Source organism: Oncorhynchus nerka, linkage group LG23 (genome assembly GCF_034236695.1).
Source record: "Oncorhynchus nerka isolate Pitt River linkage group LG23, Oner_Uvic_2.0, whole genome shotgun sequence".
Classification (NCBI taxonomy): Eukaryota; Metazoa; Chordata; class Actinopteri; order Salmoniformes; family Salmonidae; genus Oncorhynchus; species Oncorhynchus nerka.
The window spans coordinates 17440563-17459169 of record NC_088418.1 but is presented as its reverse complement, the minus strand read 5'-3'; the positions used below and the strand labels follow the sequence as shown (position 1 = coordinate 17459169).

Here is an 18607-nt window from a genome sequence, read left to right as displayed (position 1 = left end):
AATTATCACTCGATTAACACAGTATTTTGCCATGTATATTGGCTAGTAGCAGATCTGAAGAGCGAATTTAAACAGCAGGTGTATTATGCATTTATAATGAAATTGGACGGAGCCTGAACTCCTAAAGTGGTTCCAGCTGCTTCTGGCAGATCTCACTTCATGTGTCGCCCATATGGAACTTCTGTGGGAGAGGCTAAGCTGCAGAGCTCCCTAGCTTGCTAAATAGATGAATAGAGTTTGGGGAAATGCTTCAACTTATATTGGCGCAGACTTGGGGAAAATTCCATGGGAACTGAGAGGCGGAGAATGAAAATCAGACCGCTCCAGCCAGACTTGCAGCCCACAAAATAAAACAAAACAGAACCTTTCCGTTTTTATCACTATCTCTCTCGCTCTCTCTCTCTTTATTCTCTGTTGTGACACGGCATTTTTCATCACTCCGCCCTCCCTGTGGTGTTGGTTGCACAGTTTCAGACAGAGACACATAGCCACTTCAGTGTCGGTCAGTGTGCAGTAATTCCAACCCGAGTGGCAGACAGACTGGTGAGGTGGAAGGGGAGTAGGGGTATGTGGGTGGACTAGCTCAGGCTGGCTGAACATGCCTCAGGCAAGGAGGGGACAGCAGACAATGGAGAGAGGTAAAGCCAGGACACGGCCCTGGCTCCTGGCTACTGGCTGCCTCTGTGTCTGCCTCATCACTTGTGATTGTGCAACTTGGCGAGATTCGAGTCAGCCGTACCCAAGGGGAGAGCCACGTGCGCACAAGCTGCGACTCCCAACACACACTGACTGTCGTCTCTGTAGAACACCCAGAAAGTGCTGAATACATGGTAGTGTCATTCTACCAATAGAGGGCCCTTTGGGTAGTGTTATTCTGTAAACCTTTTTAAATGTTTGGACACACCTATTCACAGGTTTTTCTTTATTTTTTTTACTATTTTCTACATTGTATAATATTAGCGAAGACATCAAAACTATGAAATAATACATATGGAATCATGTAGTAATCAAAAAAGTGTTAAACAAATATATTCAAAGTAGCCACTCTTGCCTTGATGACAGCTTTGCACACTCTTGGCATTCTCTCAACCAGCTTCATGAGGTAGTCACCTGGAATGCATTTCAATTAACAGGTGTGCCTTCTTAAAAGTTAATTTGTGGAATTTCTTTCCTTCTTAATGAGTTTGAGCCAATCCGTTGTTTTGTGACAAGGTTTGTGTGGTATACAGAATATAGCCCTATTTGGTAAAAGACCAGGTCCATATTATGGCGATAACAGCTCAAATAAGCAAAGAGAAACAAGAGTCCATCATTACTTTAAGACATGAAGGTCAGTCAATACGGAAAATGTTAAGAACTTTGAAAGTTTCTTCAAGTGCAGTCGCAAAAACCATCAAGTGCTATGATGAAACTGGTTCTCACAAGGAACACCACAGGAAAGGAAGACCCAGAGTTACCTCTGCTGCAGAGGATAAGTTCATTAGAGTTAGCCTCAGAAATTGCAGCCCAAATCAATGTTTCACAGAGTTCAAGTAACAGACACATCTCAATATCAACTGTTCAGAGGAGACCGCATGAATCAGGCCTTCATGGTCAAATTGCTGCAAAGAAACCACTACTAAAGAACACCAATAAGAAGAAGAGACTTGCTTGGTCCAAGAAACATGACTGGTGGAAATCCGTCCTTTGGTCTAATGAGTCTAAATTTGCCATTTTTGGTTCTAACTGCTGTGTCGGTAGGTGAACGGATTGGGTGAACGGATGATCTCCGCATGTGTGGTTCCCACCGTGAAGCATGGAGGAGGAGGTGTGATGGTGTGGGGGTCCTTTGCTGGTGACACTGTCTATGATTTATTTGGAATTCAAGGCACACTGAACCAGCATGGCTACCACAGCACTCTGCAGCGATATGCCATCCCATCTAGTTTGCGCTTGTTGGGACTATAATTTGTTTTTCAACAGGACAATGACCCAACACATCTCCAGGCTGTGTAAGGGATTTTTGACCAAGAAGGAGAGTGATGGAGTGCTGCATCAGATGACCTTGCCCTCCACTATTTTTTTTAAACCTTTATTTAACTAGGCATGTCAGTTAAGAAGAAAAAATTAAGCCATGGTGCTTTAGCCTAGAAATCGGAGACTTGTGAGGGGAACTGAGGAAGTACACCTCAGTACCTCCAGGCTCTGATCAGGCCCTACACCCAAACAAGGGCACTGCGTTCATCCACCTCTGGCCTGCTCGCCTCCCTACCACTGAGGAAGTACAGTTCCCGCTCAGCCCAGTCAAAACTGTTCGCTGCTCTGGCCCCCCAATGGTGGAACAAACTCCCTCACGACGCCAGGACAGCGGAGTCAATCACCACCTTCCGGAGACACCTGAAACCCCACCTCTTTAAGGAATACCTAGGATAGGATAAAGTAATCCTTCTCACCCCCCTTAAAAGACCTAGATGCACTATTGTAAAGTGGCTGTTCCACTGGATGTCATAAGGTGAAAGCACCAATTTGTAAGTCGCTCTGGATAAGAGCGTCTGCTAAATGACTTAAATGTAAATGTAAATGTAAGAACAAATTCTTATTTACAACGACAGCCTAGGAACAGTGGATTAACTGCCTTGTTCAGGGGCAGAACAACAGATTTGTACCTTGTCAGCTCGGGGATTCAATCTAGCAACCTTCTGGTTACTAGTACAACACTCTAACCACTAGGCTACCTACCGCCCCAATTGAGATGGTTTGGGATGAGTTGGACCGCAGAGTGAAAAAAAAGCAGCTAACAAGTGCTCAGCATAGTGGGAACTCCTTCAAGACTGTTGAAAAAGCATTCCTCATGAAGCTGGTTGAGAGAATGCCAAGAGTGTGCCAAAAGTGTGCAAAGCTGTCATCAAGGCAAAAGGTGGCTACTTTGAAGAATTTGTTTAACACTTTTTTGGTAACTACATGATTCCATGTGTTAGTTTTGACATCTTCACTATTATTCTACAATATTAGAAAATAGTCAAAATAAAGAAAAACCCTTGAATGAATAGGTGTGTCCAAAATTTTGACTGGTAGTGTATTTCATCTCATTTTAAAAGTAGACTCAGCGATATAACGTAGATGCAGAAAGTAAACAGCATAGTCGGTCAATTTCCGCAACAACTAAGAGTGTGGAAACGTGGCTACCACACTGTGAACAGCGTGAAGTGAACAGATACTGTGTGTGAGAGCGAAGTCATGCATCTCACTCATCTCAATATTTGCTGTGGTTCCCGTGGCACCTTTAGCATTCTGTCATAAAGAGAACACGGTCAACGTCGCAACAAACATATTTTCCCATCTACATAGGTTCAACTAATAAAAATGACTTTAAAAAGTGACAATTAAAGTAACAGGGTTGACAAGGTCATCTTAAATCAACCAGGGGGAATGGAAGCTTGTTGTGTACAACAGTGAGGGGCAATTGAATGCAACCCCCCAGTGTACTTGTTAAAACATCTATGGGTAACAGGGTTTTCCACCACAAAACACCAGAAATTGGCCAAAAAGAGTAAACAGCTCACCTGCTATTAAACTATGATTTAACTATTAGATGTTCAATGTTTCTTTTGAAAAAATCATTTTAAAACAAATAGTTGTACCATACTAAAAAGAGTTCATTTCACAACAAGGGCTTTACAATTATGGTGAAAACCTGGGAAAATGTGGCTCTTAAGCTCTAATCTTCAAAGAAATCTGACAAACATGGAGATTTTATGAGAAAACAACTAATTGATTTGAATGAAAACAAACTACTATTGAAATGTTAACATGATTTAGTTTAGTTAGAGTGTAGGTGTATATGATCTAGCTGTTACATTTAGTTTTTGATCTAAATAAACACTATGTCACAAGGATATAAAAGACACGTACTCAATTCATGGAACGACCCGGTAACTTAACACATTCATATTCTGCATGCTTTAGTTACTCTATTAGATTACATCAGATTGCAATGTGCCAAATAGAAAAGCCCTGCAGAGTCTCCTCAGTTTAGAAGATGACAAACTGAAGAATTACCACAAAATTATAATTCTAAAACTAAAGCTATCATCTGCAAAGCAGCAATTAACCTGGCATAGGGAGAGTGGAGAACCTCGGAGTATCTATGGTAAATGTGCATAGATTCCCATGAGTTCTCCTCACTACGTGACCTGACTAAAACTCCAGGCGCCAGTTACAGAGTGCAACATGAGGACTTCAGCTGTACGTTGAGAATCTGTTTACAGTTCGCGAAGGGCCACACGGTACCGTAAATCACGGTATGGTACAAAAGGATACGACTCCGACCAATCGGAACTCGGAGAAGTTGTCACACTTCCAGCTGCTGAACCAGTGACAGTGGGAATCATTGAAGAACGTAAACATGCCTGCAGAGAGGAGACACAAATACACTCTGCTTAAACACAACTCCACCTAGACATGACATAGACATAGAACACAGGCCTCCGGTCAAAGAGAGATAACAAATGTTCTGAATAGAGTGCGTGGGAATTTCGTTTTTTGGACTGCTAGGTCCCAGACCAAATGGGAGTTACTGTAAATAGAATAGTCATCTATTGCAGTGCTACATATCTGTCCCAGAACATGAAGATTATACATTTGAGATGCATTCTTAGTCTGGGCACTGGTTGAGACTAAAGGATGAAGAATAAAAAGCCAGGGCTAAAGGAGAAATACATCTCCTGAACGTATACTGTTATCTATAGAGAAAATAGCATATTTGCAAACAAATCTATATGGGAACACATACACCTGATCTGTTTGTCCCATATGTCTCACCGTAGTCTGTGTGAAAGATCTGTCGGATGAGAAGGAGAAACCACTCCTTGGTCAGACCACCCATGTCTAAACCAGCCTCCCCCACAAACGACACTTTCAGCTTCTTCTTCAAGTCTGCTCGATTTCTAGTCAGCTAAATGCAGGAGAGCAAGTTAAGCTGTGGCTTAATTTTTTCTTGAACTTATCAGAACAAGGAATGCCGCATGTCTGAACTTATACAGTTGAAGTTTAAACTTGTTTTTCAACCACTCCACAAATGTCTTGTTAACAAACTAAAGTTTTGGCAAGTCAGTTAGGACATCTACTTTGTGCATGACACAAGTACATTTTCCAACAATTGTTTACAGACAGATTATTTCACCTATAATTCACTATATCACAATTCCAGTGGGTCAGAAGTTTACATACACTAAGTTGACTGTGCCTTTAAACAGCTTGGAAAATTGCAGAAAATTACGTTATGGCTTTAGAAGCTTCTGATAGGCTAATTGACATCATTTGAGTCAATTGGACGTGTACCTGTGGATGTATTTCAAGGCCTACCTTCAAACTCAGTGCCTCTTTGCTTGACATCATGGGAAAATCAAAAGAAATCAGCTAATACCTCAGACAAAAATTGTAGACCTCCACAAGTCTGGTTCATCCTTGGGAGCAATTTCCAAACGCCTGAAGGTACCACGTTAATCTGTACAAACAATAGTACGCAAGTACAGTGGGGCAAAAAAGTATTTAGTCAGGCACCAATTGTGCAAGTTCTCCCACTTAAAAAGATGAGAGAGGCCTGTAATTTTCATCATAGGTACACTTCAACTATGACAGACAAAATGATGGTGGAAAATAAGTATTTGGTCACCTACAAACAAGCAAGATTTCTGGCTCTCACAGACCAAAGAGCTGTCAAAGGACACCAGACACCAGTCTGTCATAGTTTAAGTGTACCTCTGATGAAAATTACAGGCCTCTCTCATCTTTTTAAGTGGGAGAACTTGCACAATTGGTGGCTGACTAAATACTTTTTTGCCCCACTGTATAAACACCATGGGACCACGCAGCCGTCATACCGCTCAAGAAGGAGAGGCGTTCTGTCTCCTGGAGATGAACGTACTTTGGTGCGAAAAGTGCACATCAATCCCAGAACAACAGAAAAGGACCTTGTGAAGATGCTGGAGGAAACAGGTACAAAAGTATCTATATCCACAGTAAAACAAGTCCTATATCGACATAACCTGAAAGGCCACTCAGCATGGAAGAAGCCACTGATCCAAAACCGCCATAAAAAAAGTCATTAAAAAAGTCAGACTACGGTTTGCAACTGCACATGGTGACAAAGATCGTACTTTTTGGAGAAATGTCCTCTGATCTGATGAAACAAAAATAGAACTGTTTGGCCATAATGGGCATCTAAAAAAGGGGGAGGCTTGCAAGCCGAAGAACACCAACCCAACCGTGAAGCATGGGGGTGGCAGCGCCATGTTGTGGGGGTGATTTGCTGCAGGGGGGACTGATGCACTTCACAAAATAGATGGCATCGTGAGGAAGGAAAATTATGTGGATATATTGAAGCAACATCTCAAGACATCAGTCAGGAAGTTAAAGCTTGGTCGCAAATGGGTCTTCCAAATGGACAGTGACTCCAAGCATACTTCCAAAGTTGTGGCAAAATGGCTTAAGGACAACAATGTCAAGGTATTGGAGTGGCCATCACAAAGCCCTGACCTTAACCCTATAGAAAATGTGTGGGCAGAACTGAAAAAGTGTGTGTGAGCAAGGAGGCCTACAAACCTGACTCAGTTACACCAGCTCTGTCAGGAGGAATTGGCCAAAATTCACCCAACTTATTGTGGGAAGCTTGTTGAAGGCTACCCGAAACATTTGACCCAAGTTAAAAAATGTAAAGGCAACGCTACCAAATACTAATTGAGTGTATGTAAACTTCTGACCCACTGGGAATGTGATGAAATAAATAAAACTGAAAGAAATAATTATTTCTCCTATTATTCTGACATTTCACATTCTTAAAAATAAGTTGTGATCCTAACTGACCTAAGACAGGGAATTTTTACTAGGATTAAATGTCAGGAATTGTGAAAAACTGAGTTTAAATGTATTTGGCTAAGGTAATTGTAAACTTCCGACTTCAACTGTACATACCTTGGATGTTTCAGTTTTGAAATGCACTGAATGGAAAGCAGTGAAATATTTGAATTTACATTAAATGAATTGGCTAATACATTATTGCATAACAGAAATAGTAATCAAGCCTCTCTTCCAGGGCTGTCTTCTTAAATCATGTTTTTGTATGTCTGTTAGATGGGAAATGGTATTACCTCATCCATTGAGTCACTGACCAGCTGCAGCCGTCGGACTTTGATGTTGAGAAAGAGCAAGCTCATGTCCACTCTCTGTCTGCGAGACACTTTGTCCACCAGGCTTTGCTGAAATAAATAACAAGAGCCACTCCTTATGTTGTTACCACAGTACATGATGTTTAAATTGGACCACTGCTGTCTGAGAGGGAGAGCATATGTTTTCAGTCTGATTCAGTGAGATATACACTGTAAATATTGTAAACTTTTTAAACTACAAGATGGACCGGGAAAAACTTGAGGACCTATACAGTAACACACTCCAACATACATAAATTATTTTTTTTCTAAAGATTAAACATATATATATATATATATACAAAATAATATATACAAAATATATATATATATGCATTCTCTGTACATTAACACTAGAAATTCAATATGCCAATATGAAGAATGGTAATAGTTAGTCTGAGAATGTGATGCATTGTCTGTGCTTTGACAGTGTAATACAATGACACTGTCATAGATGGATGACAAGGACCCATGTGGGCAGTGACCTCTGTCTCACCCTGGCCATACTGATCATCTGCTGTTCAGAGTCCTTCTGGATAACGGCCTTCTTCACCACCGTGGACAGAATGAAGGCGAACTGGCAGAATGTAAACCTGGGGACGGGGAGGAACAGGGAGGAGTATTTGGTTATCATACGGAAATAATGTTTTGGTTTCATCAGGGATGGTGTGATTTTGGTGTATGATACTCATTGAAGATAGCTGCTGGATATATTTGATGTTGCAATCTGATATCATAAACAAATCATCTGTTGTGCTAATGCTGAAAGCTGACACAAGAGGGAGCTCCATTTATTTACAGGGAAATACAGGAACCAAAACAGCAAGGCCTGTGAGGAGAATTGAAGAGCACTGGTCAACATAAGCTTTGCTCTGACAATATTGTCCTGTCACACCTGGTAGAGTTTCCCTGAGTCTGCCATATTCGATAGTCTTCCATGAAGTCAGTGTGGTCCAGTGTGGGGTTGTAGAAGTCAACAAAGGGCAGGATAGGCGTGCTAGAAATGATATTGGCTGCATCTACAATGGAGAAAAAAGAGAAACAGTATCGAGTTCTCTTGGAGACTGATATATTCTCATGAACTTTGACACCTCTTCTGACCCTCAAACAACGTCTACCCCAGACAAATATGGTTAGGAAAACCAGACAAATATGGGTAGATAACCAGACAAATATGGTTAGGAAAACCAGACAAATATGGGTAGATAACCAGACAAATATGGGTAGATAACCAGACAAATATGGGTAGATAACCAGACAAATATGGGTAGATAACCAGACAAATATGGGTAAATAACCAGACAAATATGTTTAGGAGAACCAGACAAATATGGGTAGATAACCAGACAAATATGGGGAGATAACCAGACAAATATGGGGAGATAACCAGACAAATATGGGTAGATAACCAGACAAATATGTTTAGGAGAACCAGACAAATATGGGTAGATAACCAGACAAATATGGGTAGATAACCAGACAAATATGGGGAGATAACCAGACAAATATGGGGAGATAACCAGACAAATATGGGTAGATAACCAGACAAATATGGGTAAATAACCAGACAAATATGGGTAGATAACTAGACAAATATGGGGAGATAACTAGACAAATATGGGTAGATAACCAGACAAATATGGGTAAATAACCAGACAAATATGGGGAGATAACCAGACAAATATGGGGAGATAACTAGACAAATATGGGTAGATAACCAGACAAATATGGGTAGATAACCAGACAAATATGGGTAGATAACCAGACAAATATGGGTAGATAACCAGACAAATATGGGTAGATAACCAGACAAATATGGGTAGATAACTAGACAAATATGGGTAGATAACTAGACAAATATGGGCAGGAGAACCAAACAAATATGTACAAGAGATTTCAATCTCTGTAGAAAGTGAAGTTTAATCCATTACAAGGGATAGACCGACCTCCCTTTTCCCTAAATCTCCACACCACTTCACTAACATCCCCCTGCCCTGACCATTGCCCCATCTCTGTGGGGGTGGAGATAGAAGACGTCCTACTCACTGAGGAGGGAGAGGACCTTGGTGGCGGAGGGGATCCACCAGGAGCACTTGGCCATGGGGGGCAGCTCCTCAGGCTTGACTGGGAACAGACGGGTGGAGATGAAGAGGTGCAGCCGCTCCACCAGCTGTTTGAACCGCTTCTGGGACAACCTGGGTTAGATAATCATCATCAAGGCATTCTCACCATGGCAAGGAGTACATTTTAACTTTCAAAACAGATTGTCTTTGCTTGAAAGCTATGACTGCTCAATTCCTACCAACTCCTACTAAAACAATTTGGAAAACGTCATTTATTTAACTTTCCTGCATAAAGAATAACAACATGGTTTCTTTCTGAGGACTGTGTTTACTTTGTGGATAACAACTACAGCCTGGAAAAGCATGGGGCTGCATAAGACGGAGGAACAATTCCAACTCTTACTTCTTAAACCAGTGCATCAGGAAATAGTGGTCTGCTTCCGCCAGCGCGGCTATTTGCCTCAGTAAGTGTGCATAGATGACATATGTGGCTGGGCTGGTGCACTGAGGGTTCTGCAACAAAGAGAAGCTTTTTCAGCAGTGGCACTGCACTTCAAAAAGGAAATAAAGCTTTACAACAGAAGAAGTCTGGCTTCTAATAAAGACTGGCATTACAGAGGAAACCAGACTATTTTACTTCAAACATGACCTCATCCGTTCCCCCGGCAGAGAGAGAGAGCGAGAGAGCGGGAAGAGAGAGAGAGAGAGAGAAAGAAGAAAGAGAGAGGAGAATAATACCACTGGTATTATAAGGGTCTGACTGACATCAACCAAGCGAATCAGACACATTTACCAAGGCTGCTTCCCACATGGCACCATATTGCTTATATAGTGCACAACTTGATCAGAGGTGCTATGGGCCCTGGTCAAAAGTATTGCACTACTCTATGGGCCCTGGTCAAAAGTATTGCACTACTCTATGGGCCCTGGTCAAATGTAGTACACTACTCTATGGGCCCTGGTCAAATGTAGTACACTACTCTATGGGCCCTGGTCAAATGTAGTACACTACTCTATGGGCCCTGGTCAAATGTAGTACACTACTCTATGGGCCCTGGTCAAAAGTATTGCACTACTCCATGGGCCCTGGTCAAAAGTATTGCACTACTCCATGGGCCCTGGTCAAATGTAGTACACTACTCTATGGGCCCTGGTCAAAAGTATTGCACTACTCCATGGGCCCTGGTCAAATGTAGTACACTACTCTATGGGCCCTGGTCAAATGTAGTACACTACTCTATGGGCCCTGGTCAAAAGTATTGCACTACTCCATGGGCCCTGGTCAAATGTAGTACACTACTCTATGGGCCCTGGTCAAAAGTATTGCACTACTCTATGGGCCCTGGTCAAAAGTATTGCACTACTCTATGGGCCCTGGTCAAATGTAGTACACTACTCTATGGGCCCTGGTCAAATGTAGTACACTACTCTATGGGCCCTGGTCAAATGTAGTACACTACTCTATGGGCCCTGGTCAAATGTAGTACACTACTCTATGGGCCCTGGTCAAAAGTATTGCACTACTCCATGGGCCCTGGTCAAATGTAGTACACTACTCTATGGGCCCTGGTCAAATGTAGTACACCATTTAGGAAATAGGGTGTTAATTGTGATACAAACCCTACAATGAATGAATGAATTAATACGTGTCTTGTCCCTTTCAATTTCACAGGATCTGTCAGAGAGCCTATCAACAGCCCAAAGACAAATCACACTAAATGTAGATGAGAGAACTGGAGAGACTCAATGACCACAAAAAGTTGCTGGCAAGAAAGGGATGGAAGACTTACTTTTTAATTTACGGTCCTATAAACCCCATAAAACGTCTAAAACAATAATTAAACCATGAATGGGATAGAGACAAGAGTCTCCAACCAAAGTCTCAATTTTTAGCAGACAGAAATCATCCCAGTTCAACTCAGCCATTTCCCAGTCTGCCTACCAAGTCTCTCCCAGACTGTTTGTGTCCATATTTGGCCGGTGCCAAGCCTACCTCTAGTCTGTTGGTCATGTGTAAAGTAAACACTCTGCTCTCCTTATATCCAGAGCCTGACTGAGACTGACTGCTTGGGCTATGACTGGAGTCAATGGGCCATGTGGTGAGGGTGCGCATCAAGAGTTTCCTGTGTTTGCCTTTAGACTGGGGGCTGACGGGGGCATGTGGTGAGGGAGCGCATCAAGAGTTTCCTGTGTTTGCCTTTAGACTGAGGGCTGAGGGGGGCATGTGGTGAGGGAGCGCATCAAGAGTTTCCTGTGTTTGCCTTTAGACTGGGGGCTGAGGGGGGCATGTGGTGAGGGAGCGCATCAAGAGTTTCCTGTGTTTGCCTTTAGACTGAGGGCTGAGGGGGGCATGTGGTGAGGGAGCGCATCAAGAGTTTCCTGTGTTTGCCTTTAGACTGAGGGCTGAGGGGGGCATGTGGTGAGGGAGCGCATCAAGAGTTTCCTGTGTTTGCCTTTAGACTGAGGGCTGAGGGGGGCATGTGGTGAGGGAGCGCATCAAGAGTTTCCTGTGTTTGCCTTTAGACTGGGGGCTGAGGGGGGCATGTGGTGAGGGAGCGCATCAAGAGTTTCCTGCGTTTGCCTTTAGACTGGGGTTGGGGGGGTAATGCGTATATTTGAATGCAGAAACGGCCTCACTTCTAATGAGGAAATTGATGTTATTACTGTTACATAATGAAAGGAGTTTGTTATTTATAGCGTGGAATTAAGTATCAGCGGTCAAAAGAGCACATCAGTCAAATCTGTGTGTCATTTGTACCAGTAGTGTGTACATATACAGCACGTGATGCATGACGTTACCTGAACTAGAATGAAATACGCTCTCAGGTCATCCTTCGTCCGTCGACTGCTAAACAAAGCAGACAATATGAAGTTCATTTCATTTCTCATCCAGTATGTAACATTTGCATCAATATTCAAGTCACAAAGTATAGAGCTTTACTATGTAGAGAGGCATCCTTTGAGTGGCAAATAAAAGAGCACTACACTATAAGAATGCCACACACCCCTTCCATTCTCTCAACAAGCTGTTAATGATCCCCTTCAGCACTGCTCGCTGGGCATCAGGAGGCTGTTGGATCAATGTTAGATCAGAGTTAGTGAGAGGTTTTCATTTCAACAACCTAATATAAACATGGCTACTCATTGCTCAATCATTCTACATACCGTGAGCGATAATGCGTCATAGACAGCATTGATGAATTTGGTATTGATTCCTGAGTCTTCAATCGTGTTGAACGGAGGGCTTGCATCTTTCTGGAAAGAGAAATTAAGAGCACATTTAGATTAGGACTAACACATAGGTTAGTTTAGTCTACAGTTGTGGCCAAAAGCTTTGGGAATGACACAAATATTAATTTTCACAAAGTCTGCTGCCTCGGTGTCTTTAGATATTTTTGTCAGATGTTACTATGGAATACTGAAGTATAATTACAAGCATTTCATAAGTGTCAAAGGCTTTTATTGACAATTACATGAAGTTGACGCAAAGAGTCAATATTTGCAGTGTTGACCCTTCTTTTTCAAGACCTCTGCAATCTGCCCTGGCATGCTGTCAATTTACTTCTGGGCCACATCCTGACTGATGGCAGCCCATTCTTGCATAATCAATGCTTGGTGTTTGTCAGAATGTGTGGGTTTTTGTTTGTCTACCTGCCTCTTGAGGATTGACCACAAGTTCTCAATTGGATTAAGATCTGGAGAATTTCCTAGCCATGGACCCAAAATATCTATGTTCTGTTCCCGAGCCACTTAGTTATCATTTTGCCTTATGGTAAGGTGCTCCGTAATGCTGGAAAAGGAATTGTTCGTCACCAAACTGTTCCTGGATGGCTGGAAGAAGTTGCTCTCAGAGGATGTGTTGGTACCATTCTTTATTCATGGCTGTGTTCTTAGGCAAAATTGTGAGTGAGCCCACTCGCTTGGCTGAGAAGCAACCCCACACATGAATGGTCTCAGGATGTTTTACTGTTGGCATGACACAGGACTGATGGTAGCGCTTACCTTGTCTTCTCCGGACAAGCTTTTTTCAAGGATGCCCCAAACAATCGGAAAGGGGATTCATCAGAAAAAATGACTTTACCCCAGTCAGTCCTCAGCAGTCCAATCCCTGTACCTTTTGCAGAATATCAGTCTGTCCCTGTTGTTTTTCCTGGAGAGAAGTGGCTTCTTTGCTGCCCTTCTTGACAGCAGGCCATCCTTCAAAAGTCTTCGCCTCACTATACGTGCAGATGCACTCACACCTGCCTGCTGCCATTCCTGAGCAAGCTCTATACTGGTGGTGCCCCAATCCCGCAGCTGAATCAACTTTAGGAGACGGTTCTGCCGCTTGCTGGACTTTCTTGGGTGCCCTGAAGCCTTCTTCACAACAATTGAACCGCTCTCCTTGAAGTTCTTGATGATCTGATAAATGGTTGATTTAGGTGCAATCTTACTGGCAGCAATATCCTTGCCTGTGAAGCCCTTTTTGTGCAAAGCAATGATGACGGCACGTGTTTCCTTGCAGGTAACCATGGTTGACAGAGGAAGAACAATGATTCCAAGCACCACCCTCCTTTTGAAGCTTCCAGTCTGTTATTCGAACTCAATCAGCTTGACAGAGTGATCTCCAGCCTTGTCCCCGTCAACACTTACATCTGTGTTAACGAGATAATCACTGACATGATGTCAGCTGGTCCTTTTGTGGCAGGGCTGAAATGCAGTGGAAATATTTTGGGGGGATTCAGTTCATTTGCATGGCAAAGAGGAACTTTGCAATTAATTGCAATTCATCTGATCACTCTTCATAACATTCTGGAGTATATTTTAATTGCCATCATACAAACTGAGGCAGCAGACTGTGAAAATTAATATTTGTGTCATTCTCAAAACTTTTGGCCACGATTGTACACTTATTAGTGACTCGCTCAGTTCAAGCCTGGATCCCTTTGGGGGAAGGCTAATATTCTATATTATACACTGGGTGGTTTGAGCCATGAATGCTGATTGGCTGTCAGCTGTGGTATATCAGACCGTATACCACGGGTATGACAAAATATTTATTTTTACTGTTCTGATTACATTGGTAACCAGTTTAAGCAATAAGGCACCTCGGGGGTTCGTGGTATATCGCCAATATACCACAGCTAAAGGCTGTATCCAGGTACATGTTGCGTCATACCTAAGAACAGCTCTTAGTCGTGGTATATTGGCCATATACCACACCCCCTCTGGCCTTATTGCTTAATTATAAACTGGGTGGTTCGAACCCAGAATGCTGATTGGCTAACAGCCGTGGTATATCAAACCGTATGACAAAACATTTATTTTTACTGCTCTAATTATGTTGGTAACCAGTTTATAATAGCAATAAGGCACCTCGGGTATTTGTGATATAAGGCCAATATACCACGGGCTGTATCCAGGCACTCTGTTTTACGTTGTAAATATGACCTTAGTCATGGTATATTGGCCATATACAACACCCCTTGGGCCTTATTGCTTAATTATACTTTGTTATGACATAATTACCCTAGAACCTCTAGGAAGCAATGCAAACCGACCATGACACATGCTAAACATTTACCCAACTGTTGCGTATATGATCATACGTTCTCTTATAGGTCCTGCTCTTATGAATAACCCTCTCTATGGATACCAGGCACAGGTGCTTTTTTCCCCGACTCTCTAAATGACTTCATTCATTTACAGACTCAAAAACAACTCTCCAAATTCCCCTTTACCTGGCTCCCAGAAATACTTTATTCACCGACTTTTAATACCAAAATAATGATCACCTTTTATTTGCGTTGTTCAGTCACATTACAAATGTAGCACATTTGCTTTAGCAATTCTACCATCACACTTATCTATACAAATTAATTGACATAGTAGTGCAATAAGTCCTTATAAATCATGCTGTATAAATAGCACTGGCTTGACGGACAATACAAATACGAAACCTCAGAATTGAACATGGCACAGACATTGGGATTACCCACCTTAAAGGCAGCATTCAGTTCTAAAAAGGAGCCGAACGTGGTCAAGTAGAAATCGTGGATGTGTTTCCAATCGCCTGAGACTGTTGCCCTCTCAATGTCCTCCCTAGTAAACATTAGACAAATATTAAAAGTAATTTCTGAATGATAATAATGTGTGTGTGTGTGTACTTACTGTGTGTACTTACTGAAACTCTTTGACAGTCTTGGTGCGGAGGGGCATGACTGGGTCAGTGGCAAAGCGAGCCCTAACCTCAGGAGGCAGATTGTCAACAGTGATGCGATGTTGATGTTGATGCTTCAGTCTGACATTAGGACAGATGGGGGGAAGCTCTCTACCTGCAGGCGGAGTAACAACACACATATATATTTTTTTTTAAACACACAAACACTATCACCCAAATGTATCATCCCTGAAAATACTATTATATATTAAAGATGCAATATGAAACTTTGTGGGTGACCCGACCGAATTCACATAGAAATGTGAGTTATAGACTCCCGAGTGCCGCAGCGGTCTAAGGCACTGCAGCGCTTGAGGCATCACTACAGATCCGGGTTCGATCCCGGGCTGTGTCGCAGACCAGGAGACCCATGAGACAACGCACAATTGGCCCAGCGTCGTCCGGGTTAGGGGAGGGTTTGGCTGGCATGTCCTTGTCCTTGTCCCATCGCGCTCTAGCGACTCCTGTGACGGGCCTGGCGCATTCACCCTGACACGGTCTCCAGTTGTACGGCGTTTCCTCTGACACATTGGTACAGCTGGCTTCCAGATTAAGCGAGCAGTGTGTCAAGAAGCATTGTGGCTCTCAACCTTCGCCTCTATGATTCTCTACTGTATACTTGCTTGTTTTGTTGCAAATTATAGTTTAACAATCTCAATGAATCGTATATAACAAGATGAAACCTGCATAAATGTTTTTTTTTCTTCTCATATCACAACAATGAGCAGCGTAGGGCAATGAACTCTCCATATTTTCAAGTATAAGTGACAGCAATATATTAACATATTTTGAAAACTTCCGTCGCCAGCCCACACAACGGTCGTGTTCATTACACCCAGAACAAGTTCACCCTATAAAGGAACAGCAGTTCTGAATGGGCCTTTGTCTATCTCATCTGCATCAAGTATTGATGCTCAAGTCTCCTCTAACATCTTTGATCTCAAGAATAGGAAGCCACGACAACACATCTGCCTGGAGCATCGCTCATTAATTCAAAACAGCCTGTATGGGTCGCTTTGAAATTGAAACTAGCCTTTCTTTTGGGAGCACTGTGTGAAAATGATTTCCTTTTAAGCCTCTTAGAGTGTTATTATTAAGTCTCAAAGTGTACCCTGTACCTGAAGGTAACAATATCAAAAGTGTGTTAGGTAGCCATATTGATAGCACATGATAGATAATACTTGAGTAAATGCTTCTTGCCGGCACTTTGATATTGGTTCACTATGGCTGCGTTTACACAGGCAGCCCAATTCTGATCTTTTTTTCCACTATTTTATGTTTTTCCCAATCGGCTCAGATCTTTTCACAGCAGATATTTTTCAGAGCAATTAATGAAAAAAATAATTGCGTTGCCTGTGTAATTGAGCTGCCTGTGAGCTTCAGAAATCTCAGTTCACAAAAGACTGTTGCTTACTATTCAAGTTGACTCTTGAATGAGGTAATGTGAACATTAGGGTTACCATGACGGACCATACCATGCCGTATGCCAGGAAGGATAAACTGGGAGGAGATGCTGTGGCTACCATCCTCCTTTCTGTGGTTTGAGATGAAGTTGAGAGACGGATATGGCAGCTTTGGTCCACGATCAAGTCCCTGTGATAAAAATCACAATTCATTTGACAGACATCATTGTCTGCGTTTAGACAGGCGGCCCAATTCGGATCTTTTTTCCACAAATTAGTCTTTTGACAAATCACATAACATCTTTTTACATCAGATATTTTTCAGAGCAGATCTGAATGGTCAAAGGACCAATCAGTTAATAAAATAACAGAATAGGCTGCCTGTCTAAACACTGCCATGAGTCTTGGATGTCCAAAAATTGATATCAGGTCCTGAAATTTTAATAACAGTATCGATTAGAACTATAACAGTATATAATACTATTCATTCACAGCAAGTACTGTAGCACATTGGCCACCAAAATAAAAGTTTGATACATAAACAAAATGTACAGTTAAATGTTTGGGCTTTGTTACAGTGATAATGTGGTATATTACTCACAAAGCTCGCTATGCTGTTTTATAACATAAATGGGTTAGGAAGAGCTGGCCAAAAGGTCCCACCCTTAGTTTTAACATCAACACATTTCCAAAAGGATAAACCCCGAGGTCATTGAAATGGTTAAGTTATCATTATGCAATGAAATAAATTGACATTTTATGTCTTAATTGTTACATTGATCCCACATGAAAACGGTTACTTTATTTCTTAATTGGACATGAAAACACATTTAAAGAATATGAAAAATATTTAAAAACATTTCATACTAACAGAGCTGGAATGACTGGAAATTGGAGGGAGTCTATCTCTCTCCCTTTCCGCCTGATGCAGTGGTGTGTGGTTTTCTCTCGTAATGTTGAGTAGCATTTCTTCATCAGTTGAAAAGTATCGTTTAGGTCGCAGTCACATTGCTCTTTTCTTAACTAAAACAAGTTAAAAGAACTCAAAAGACCCTCATACGCGGTATCCGCGGTACCCGCAGTAAACAAAACATCAAATCATTTGAAACGAACTCTAAAAGAACATTCAAGACCTGAAACGCTCTCTCGTCTTCATTGTAAGCAGGTGAGCTCGCGCGCAGAGACCCGAGTCTGATGCTGTGGTCAAAGTGAACAGGCACGAGCGTCCGCATTCGATAGGTAATGTCGCCGAAGTCTAGTTTAGGTGCTACACTTAGGTAAGCATAAGTTAATTATTTTCCACCTAACTGGATGTATCGTCTATATTTGCAGTGCAGCTGTACACATGCGCCATGTTGTCTAAGAGGAGGTTCATAGTTACGAGCTTGGATACCATGGATGTCCTTACGTAAGTGTGCGGTGTTGCGCAGGGTCTGTTTAAACTTCGAGGAAACGGCTCGAGAAATTCATTTATCACCAGGTACTGCTAGACTTCATTTGAGATGTTTTTCTGTAGGCCTATTCAATGAATCCAAGTGATAAGGTATCCTACTACCCTGCCCTACTTATAGACAACACGATTTTATAGCTGTGTTATTACACACGATGACTTGACCTTGCATCACCTTGCTTTTGCCTTTTCTAATAAATACAGTACTGCAAAGTTGATTGTGAAGATAGAGACAATTTCAGCAGCAGTAGGCTACTGGTAAGTTCCACTGGTGAGATCAGAGGAGCCTTCTCCACCCTTTTACCACA

The 18607-nt window shown here is 42.1% G+C and overlaps 1 protein-coding gene across 2 annotated transcripts in view; it reads right to left on the bottom strand.

The window, feature by feature from the left end:
• The window catches only part of LOC115106370 (probable E3 ubiquitin-protein ligase HECTD2), a 35609-nt gene extending 17241 nt beyond the window's left edge, over positions 1–18368 (bottom strand). Inside the window, exons 1-14 of one of the 2 annotated variants that reach the window (XM_029629031.2) lie at positions 17721–18368; positions 16922–17039; positions 15411–15561; positions 15226–15328; positions 12413–12502; positions 12253–12317; positions 12047–12095; positions 9651–9760; positions 9231–9379; positions 8080–8203; positions 7681–7777; positions 7128–7235; positions 4801–4933; positions 4300–4388 (exon numbers count right to left, since the gene is read on the bottom strand). In XM_029629031.2, coding sequence (XP_029484891.1) covers positions 4300–4388; positions 4801–4933; positions 7128–7235; positions 7681–7777; positions 8080–8203; positions 9231–9379; positions 9651–9760; positions 12047–12095; positions 12253–12317; positions 12413–12502; positions 15226–15328; positions 15411–15561; positions 16922–17039; positions 17721–17816 — 1482 coding nt within the window. In that variant the 5' untranslated portion in view covers positions 17817–18368. The remainder of the gene's footprint in view (positions 1–4299; positions 4389–4800; positions 4934–7127; positions 7236–7680; positions 7778–8079; positions 8204–9230; positions 9380–9650; positions 9761–12046; positions 12096–12252; positions 12318–12412; positions 12503–15225; positions 15329–15410; positions 15562–16921; positions 17040–17720) is intronic. The other variant, XM_029629032.2, reaches the window with a different exon arrangement.
• Positions 18369–18607: the final 239 nt, after the last annotated feature.